Source organism: Quercus suber, unplaced genomic scaffold, assembly GCF_002906115.3.
Source record: "Quercus suber isolate HL8 unplaced genomic scaffold, Cork oak 2.0 scaffold_632, whole genome shotgun sequence".
NCBI lineage: Eukaryota > Viridiplantae > Streptophyta > Magnoliopsida > Fagales > Fagaceae > Quercus > Quercus suber.
This window is the reverse complement of record NW_027070074.1, coordinates 331,716-339,990: the sequence shown is the minus strand read 5'-3', so window position 1 is coordinate 339,990 and position 8,275 is coordinate 331,716. Positions and strand designations below refer to the sequence as shown.

Genomic DNA, 8,275 nt, shown 5'->3' with positions numbered 1-8,275 from the left:
TCATTTTTCTATTGAGTGGCAAGAGACCATATCAGTAGTCCTCTAGGAGGTTCTAATAATTTCTCGTCTATTGGCCTTTTTAACAGCTCTATTTTTTTTTTTTTTTATACAAGCCCTAAATTGATAATATATTAATTTATAAAATTTATGTAATAAATTCTTAGATTTTTTTAAAAATAAAAAATTCTTAGTAATGTTTTAGTATTCCACGTAAGCCATAATTCAATATCTGCTTGTGTTCGGAATTTCTAAATCCTAAACAGTTCTACCTTTCGAAAAAATTTCTTTTGTTTTATTCACAAATTTCTCTGCGATGGAGGTCTCCTTGTCTCCGAGTCCGACAACATCGGGAGCTTTTTCAGGTCCCCTTTCTTTGTCTAAATTTAGTAATTGTTATCAATTGCATACATGATAGATATGATATGAAAAACTCAACCCAATTTATATAATTCGATTCTTTCACATGTAAATCAAACTCAACGCAATTCCACTAATCAGACTCGATTGAACTCTATCCATGATTTTGTTCCAAACCCACTTCGGATATACTATGATTTTTGATTGATATGCACATGACAACTTAGTTATCATATCGTATAATGTTTTTATGCGGGTATCCTCAGCAAGTTGCCGAACCCACTTTGCAATCTTTAAATCATTTTTTTATTATAAAATTTTAAAATAAATCATGCTTATGAAATTTGGTGTGATGATTGTTAATGTCTTTTGAGGTAAACAATTTATTTGTTTGCAGAGTCATCGCTGCTTAAAAGGGTTAAACTTCCTTTATGGAATCAATGTATTGTGTCCATTTCACCCATTAGAGTAAAAGCCTCACCTTTATTAGCTCAAACTGGAATTCTGATTGGGAAGGGCAACAGTGTGAAGGTTTGGTTCCATTCCTAATATTTTTTTAGAGTTGGAATCTTGGGAATCTTTCATTCTTTGTACTGTCATTCTATATTGATATTTTGTGTTCCTTTTATTCAGGTTTTATGCAGTCAAAAGAAAGAAATTTCTGTAGTGGAGGGCAGGTATGGGTTTAAGTGCTGGAACTTACTTCATGCCCAGCCATGAGCTCTAGCTTAAATGGCGTTTCATCTCCTTTGATAAATTACCGATTGTCCTAGAGCTCAAGCAGTTAGGAAAGGTGAATGTGATCATTTAACCATAATTCTAATGCTCCCTACAAGCATGGGCCTAGGCTTCCCCTCAAACTCGAGACCATCTTTACTGAAACCATGAGAGATTATATATAATAGTCCCAAAAACTTAAACTGTTAGGAAATGATGAATTAAGCATTTAACCATAATTGTACTTATAAAAAAAATTTATTTAACAACAATTCTAACACCCTTGTAAGAACTGGATTGAAGATGAGTACGTGAATCATGGGTTTTAAACTCACGAAATGCATGTGTAACTTACCAATAAAAATACGTAGGAAAAAAGAAGTTATTTCATGCTAAATGTGTGATGGAAGTTATTTATCTGATTCACAGAAGTGACTCTTCTTTGTTGATTACCTATAGTAACTGTTGCTTCTATTTCTTCAAGGTGTATTGATGAAATATATGATGATTTAGCCAAACGTCTTCTTCTTCCAGCAGCGGTAGCATCGAATCCCAATTTGAAGTAAGTTCTAGTGTGTGAATTAGCAGAAGAAACTGTGAGATTTAATTATCCAAAAAAAAAAAAAAAAAAAAAAAAAACATGAAATTTTAGGGTTTTATAAAAATGAATGCTGCTAAGNCAACTTTTCCATCTTTTAGCGCAATTCCCAGTCTCAAAACTGGTTGGTAGTTTCTTTTGTTCTTTATGTTGTCTGTTTTAAATGATAGAAGAACCCTTATCCTATCTAATCCTATAAATCTCAACTAGCTCCATTCTTGTGTTGGATTTAACTTTAAACCTTGAGATTCTTAGCATAGAGCATGGTGGGTCAAACTATATACCTGGAAAAAGTGAGCCTTTAAAAAATTGTACTTAAGCATATGATTATGAGCTAATAAGTTAAATAGAAAAACATTAATTTGTACATAGTCCTCCGCGCTTCTCTAGGCGGCTAGGGATAATTCAAGCTATGACCAACAAATACGTTGCGAAGATTTGTTAGCGTGGTGGGCTGGCCTGGATTGGGTTGCCATTAGACCCAAACCTGTTTGGGAGCCAGGATGTTGGGCCAGACTTTGGTTTGTTTTATTTTGGCCAGTAAAACACGGCCTAACGACTATCTTGTCATCAATAGGGTTATCTTTATCGCGAAGCAAATTTTGTCATATTGAATCTTATGTTTCCATATATTTTTATTTCAATCACACTCATCCTTCTGTGTATTTTTTAAATATGTTATTTCTTATAGAAATTTTATGAAAAATATCCTTTTAACTTAATAGGTATTCTATGATTTACATCATTTTCATTATCTCAATCTTTATAAATTATTGATCGAAAATAGTGATAGCTCTTTCTTTTTGACATCTCTTGACCCTTGAATCTTACAATCCCTTCATCTATGTTTTTAGATTTACTAAATTTACATTCTATATACTCTATTTTTGTCTGTCTTAATAGAAAGCAGTTTGATTCTAGTGTGTCCCATTAGATTTCTAACTTGGCAATGCAATCTCCATTTAAAAAAAAAAAAAAAAAAAAAAACCTAATTCCTATTTCATTTTTCTTCTTAGAGTGTGTGCTTGGATGAATTTATATTCATTATTTTTTTAAAATTAAATTTGTAAAATTAAAATAATAACTAGAAAAAGTGAAAATTTAAACATTGTACAAAAGCTAATAGTAAGAAGAATAAGATGATATTTTAAGCTAGAACAAGCAAACCCCAAGAGTCATGACCTGAACAAAACAGCTTTAGAGAGCTAGGGTAGGAACTAGGAAGCATTACAGTTTAGCAACCAAACCAAATCAACTTGACCTTGAAAGATAAAATATGACAATTTTAGTTTTTGGCCTAAAATGCTAATCTCAACATTCTTAATTGGGTGTCATCTTCATGAGATAGAGAGAAAGAGAAAATATATGAATAATAAACATCAATATTAACTCTATGATTAAAATCTCGTCTATACACAAAAAAGGAGTCTATTAATGTTCTTGATAGTAAAAAGGTAATTATCATAAAGTAGAGCTCATATGTAGTTGCTGGGACTCCTCCTTGACACGCCATAAAATACTTCTTAGAGCATTAGCATTGGAAAATGCTAATGCTATTATATTTTACAATTCTAAAAACCCACAATTCTATTATACCATACCATTTTACAATACCTCCACATCCTTAACTTCTATTTCCCCCTTTTACTCATTAAAATAATATATCTACTTAATAAAATAATATATCTTAAAATTATATTTTTTTTTTCACCCATCTCTCTTCTCTCTCTCATTCTCATTTTCAGCTCTCTCCTCTCTGTAATTCTGCCGGAGCCTTCATTTCCCATAAAACCCAAAACTCGGCTTCAATAAAACCTAAAACTTCATTCGTCAACTCATTTTTAGCTCTCTCCTCTCTCTCATTTTCAGCTCTCTCCTCTCTGTAATTCTGCTGGAGCCTTCATTTCCCATAAAACCCAAAACTCGGCTTCAATAAAACCCAAAACTTCATTCGCTCCTTGACGAGCTCGTACTCGCACTGCTCCGGTTGTGGATCGTGGGTCGTGGATCGCGAATTCGTGATATGGGTTTCGCCGTGCTCGATGATTGTGATCCGGTGGGTTTCGCCGTGCTCGATGGTTGTGATCCGTGAATCGCGAATTTGTGATATGGCATCGCCGTGTTGGTTTTGCCGTGCTCGATGGCGTGATATGGTGCTGGGTTGGTTGTGCTCTGTGGTGCTGGGTTGCAGGTGGCTGTTTCGGTTTTTGGGTTTTTGGTTGTGCTCTGTGGTGCTGGGTTTTTGGGTGGCTGTTTCACCGTGGTGCTCTGTGGCGTGATATGGTGCTCTGTGGTGCTGGGTGGTTTTTGGGTTCAGCGATGGAGAGACAGAGACAAGAGATGAGAGACAGAGGAGAGAGAGTCAGATAAAATATATTATTTTTGATACAATACTTGCTACAGTGCAATTCTAAACATAGAACTGCACTGTAGCACTATTGCAAAAAAATTTGCAATAGTACTATTTGCAATCCTCTGATGCAGCTGGTTTTGAGACTAAAAATGCTAAATATCCCTTAGATTTGGCTTTAGCATTCTCCAATGCTAATGCTCTAAGATTTCATAATATTACACCTCTATGTCTCTCTCTCTATGTTCACATTAATCTCATAAGTTACAAGAATGGAGCCAACAGTACCCGATCTCTACAAGAAAATTCTCTGTGTCTATGTAATGATTTTGTTTTTATATCTCTACAGGCACATATATAAAATATTATAACCAGTTGTTATTAAAAAAAAAAATTATAAGTTTATAACCAGTTTCCATTAATAGAAATGTATAGTTGGTCAGCAATATCAGATCCAAAGTTTGAGAGAGATAAAGAAATAAAAAGAAAGGACCAAATTTTGAGGTAGTTGATCATACATATTACATACATTAAAATAGTATCAAATTTCAAATTGCAAGTGCCAGCAAGCAGCGTGTACCATGACAAAGTTCCAACCATTAATGCCATAAACATAGGGGACCAGTGTCACTGGTCAATCGAATAAATATTCATAACATGATACTGATAGTGCCATTTACCCACACACTTTTTTCTCCGCTTACGGTAATTTCCTTTCTACTATTATATTTTATATTCATTATAGTATTTCCCGAATATTAGTAGGTATTAAACATCAATCTCTTTCATGGGTCTGGAATATTAAATTTAGCAAGCAAAAAAATTGGCCATGCATAAATGCTTCATTAACATGCACATGATCTTGTTCCCTCTTTCAACATAGCCATGAAACATCTTCCAATTAATACGTGGTCTCACACTCATTAAATAATAGCCCTTAAAATTAAAAATTACTTTTAAGAAAAGGAGCATGACACAAAGAATTTCATAAATAATTGAAGGAATAAAATAACACACAAGAACTTACAGGCAACAGACACATTATTATGCTGCTTCTTATTCTTTAATTTTTTTTATTATAAGAGCAAGCCATTAATACTAAATAAACAAGCAGGACAAAGTCAAGCCAAGCCTTGGCACATACTAATAAGAGAGTTATATCATTGTTTGAGTTCACAAATACTTACTCAAATATCTTCCACACTAATATATAATGATACAGAAAACAAACACCCACAAATCCTGCTCAATCCATCTACGCGCTTTTGGGTGTCCTTGCTTTGTTTTTGCAATGACTGCTACCAGATCAAAGGAGCAGGTTGTGGAGTTTACTATTGTTTAGCTTCTGTTCTTGCATTTCTCCATGGCTCTTGGCGCTGAAACAGTTTCATGACAAATCAGAGATAAGGAAATTAAGCATAAGAAGAAACCAATTTAGTGGCACCCAAAAAAACAAGACCAAATTCAATTAAGAAGTTTGGTAAACTAATTGAGCTACCCTTTAAGAAATTAAGATTAATTAGAGTATGTCTTTTCCATGACATTTTTAGTTTTAAAGATATATACTAACCAAGTCCAATTGCCTCTGTTCCTTTCATTATGCGTACACGCTTGCATGAATCAACAAACATCCTGGTTCAAGTAAAAGAAAGTTAACATAATTGCATGATATTTATTTAAAAGTTTTAATTTTTGATAATTTGATCATTAGAGGAGAGATGATTTGAATTTTGGATATCTTTATTAGAAACACCAAGAAATATCAACTTGTTGAGTCATAAGACTCTTGACAAAATAAGTAACGTCTTAGAAGTTATGCATAAGCAAATAAGCTAATGAAGAACGAAAATCTTACTCCCATGGAACATCGCCAACAAGCATCCAGTCACCGTCCTTGTCTTCATAAGTTGGAACATAATCAGAACTGTTCAAAAGATCCATAAGCTTGCTCTCATTCATGAAATCTTTCATTCCTTGGGATCCACAATTTCCTTATTCAATTTAAAATCATTAATCAATAAATGCTGCACTTTCTAATAAAAGACAAAGAAAAGAAATTAATGACAAAGATGACTTGATAATTCAACTTTCTCAAATCATGAAAATTCACATTTGTATATCATACATGATACATACAGAAGAATTTGGTGTGCTTACCAATAGTGAAGGAACTGAACATTTTTCCTAAGGCATCAGAGAGCTCTTGGTAACTCTGGTACATCTTTAAGTCTACTTTACGAAGATAAGGTGCACCATCCACGCTAACCTTCACAAAGGCTGCATTGCCACTAGCCTTCTCACTCTCCTCGGAGCTGCCCTTTTGGACAGCCAGTATATTCCTTCGGAAAGATCGAACCGGTGGCCAACCCACAACTTGTGCCCTAAATTTCCATGTGGTTAAACTCTATATATAATACCGTTTGAGCTTTCTTTTACGGCTTAATTAACAAGCTTAATTAGGTCTTTAATGGAGTTCAAAGAAATAAAGAAGACGGGGGAAAGCAACTATTTCTTTCTTTTCTTCCATTTTCTCGGGATTTATAGAACATCGAGGTATCAATGATTACTTGGTACCATTACAGACGATTCAAAAGTGCTTTGCACAAGATCTATATTACTTTGTTATCATTAAACCCATAAAAAGAATTAGTTACTCAATAATTAATCATTACTCTCACCTTAACTATTTTATTGTGGAGATCTCACAATGGAAATCTTTGTAACTCACCTTTTAAAAATTAAAATATTCCCAAAAATAAATAAAATTGTGCTTTAATTTTTTTTTATTTAAAAAAAAGAGGTATATATATTTTTTCCTTAATTTTTTTTTTCATGTAATTAAATCTATGGAGGAAGAAAAAGAATATAACCTCCAAAATGATAGCAAAATGATTAATGTTAACTTAAAGAGAATTGGAAGGAAACATAAAACTTAGAAATAAAAAAATGAAAAAGAAATATATATTTCCCTTAATTAAAGAGGCATCTCTAATTAAGCTGTATGATCGAGAAGATTATTTACAACAAAATTTTCTCAATTTTTTTTTAACAATCCAATAATTGTAGTATATGAGAGAGATTTAAATCTTAAATATCACTTTTAAAAATAATAGAAAGAATTTGAATTATTTTCAACTTCAAAAGAAACAACTTACATATATATACAGCCTTTAGCGAAGTTTATTCATCACTTCCTAAAAAGGTCACGAAAATTTGTTGAGCTCGTAAAATTCATTTCATTTTCATTTCTTTATTTCCACCTTCCTCAAGATTCAAAGCCCATCATGTATAAGCTCTTCCTTCTCTAACTCATCCCAGACTCCCATGTAAAAATATGCTTAACGCCTTAACCTAATCCTACTCATGACATAACTACACATGTACTAACATGTATATATGTATAAATACATAAATAAAAAACAAACAAACAAACAAAGAAGCTTAGAATAAAATCACAAAGAAAGAATGTATATAAGCAGCTTACTTAGCTGGAGGCTTGGCTGGATCAGTGGCAAGAAGGTTCTTCTCTTTCTGAAGGGTGTTTGCTTTCTCATTCAAATTCATCCCAGCAGCAGTAGCTTCCTTTGAAGAAAGATTAAGCTTCAAATCCACAGTGGTAGTGGTGTCAGTCTCAGAAAAACCTCTCTTCCTTGCCACCTCACCTTCACTTCCTCCAGTATTTCCTGGCAACCCTAGCCTCAACTCTGTCTCTTCAAAACCCATCTTCTTCTCCTTCTTGGACCCAACGTCCATGAATTTTCTTTTCACTCTCTATATGAAAACAAAAAAAAGAAGAAACAGTGTGTGTGTGTGTGTGTGTGAGTTTCTTATATTTCTCTCTCTAAGCAATATTCAGTGCTTTGTTTCTTTGTGATAATAATAGTGGGGGTGGGGGTGGGGAACGTTAGCTTAGCTTATAGGGGAGGTGAGAGAAGGAAGGAAGGGTAGTGTTTGGGCGTTGTTGGGTATTAATAGAAGCATGGATGGGTTGCACTGTCTTTTGCATTTTGGAAACTGTGATGGTGACACATGGCAGAATGTGTGAGCTGGATTTTTCCAACCTTGCTGGGATAGGTGACGACAGGGTGATGTTAGTTTCCTATAATATATAATATATGTGTGAATGAGGACACACACACACTCTCATCTTGCCTTCGCTTCGCTGCTCTCTCTTCTCTTCTCTTCTCTTCTCATTTTTTTAATATACTATTAATACTAGCTGCCACATTTTCTCCTTTTTCTTTAATATTAGA

The 8,275-nt window shown here is 33.6% G+C and overlaps 2 protein-coding genes across 2 annotated transcripts; one reads left to right on the top strand and one right to left on the bottom strand.

The window, feature by feature from the left end:
• The first annotated feature begins 220 nt into the window (after nt 1-220).
• LOC112007583 (uncharacterized) lies at nt 221-1,690 on the top strand. The gene is made up of 4 exons (XM_065765477.1): nt 221-362; nt 755-888; nt 991-1,034; nt 1,559-1,690. Exons 1-4 carry the CDS (start codon nt 314-316, stop codon nt 1,638-1,640), a joined length of 309 nt encoding a protein of 102 aa, XP_065621549.1. The 5' UTR covers nt 221-313; the 3' UTR covers nt 1,641-1,690.
• Nucleotides 1,691-4,993: 3,303 nt separating this feature from the next.
• Nucleotides 4,994-7,937, bottom strand: LOC112007559 (auxin-induced protein AUX28). Its single transcript, XM_024039915.2, has 5 exons — nt 7,507-7,937; nt 6,180-6,403; nt 5,878-6,013; nt 5,593-5,654; nt 4,994-5,398 (listed from the first exon to the last, which is right to left on the bottom strand). The coding sequence occupies exons 1-5, from the start codon at nt 7,773-7,775 to the stop codon at nt 5,361-5,363; spliced, it is 729 nt and encodes a 242-aa protein (XP_023895683.1). The 5' UTR covers nt 7,776-7,937; the 3' UTR covers nt 4,994-5,360.
• Between the last annotated feature and the right edge of the window lie 338 nt (nt 7,938-8,275).

Bases quoted from the DNA above. Each gene is read 5' to 3' on its own strand.
- LOC112007583 (XM_065765477.1), top strand. From the start codon at position 314: ATGGAGGTCTCCTTGTCTCCGAGTCCGACAACATCGGGAGCTTTTTCA. The intron at 889-990 runs GTTTGGTTCCAT...CCTTTTATTCAG, and splicing joins GGAAGGGCAACAGTGTGAAG to GTTTTATGCAGTCAAAAGAA. The intron at 1,035-1,558 runs GTATGGGTTTAA...TATTTCTTCAAG, and splicing joins ATTTCTGTAGTGGAGGGCAG to GTGTATTGATGAAATATATG.
- LOC112007559 (XM_024039915.2), bottom strand. From the start codon at position 7,775: ATGGACGTTGGGTCCAAGAAGGAGAAGAAGATGGGTTTTGAAGAGACA. The intron at 6,014-6,179 runs GTAAGCACACCA...AAATTGAATAAG, and splicing joins GTTCAGTTCCTTCACTATTG to GAAATTGTGGATCCCAAGGA. The intron at 5,399-5,592 runs GTTAGTATATAT...AAACTGTTTCAG, and splicing joins AACAGAGGCAATTGGACTTG to CGCCAAGAGCCATGGAGAAA.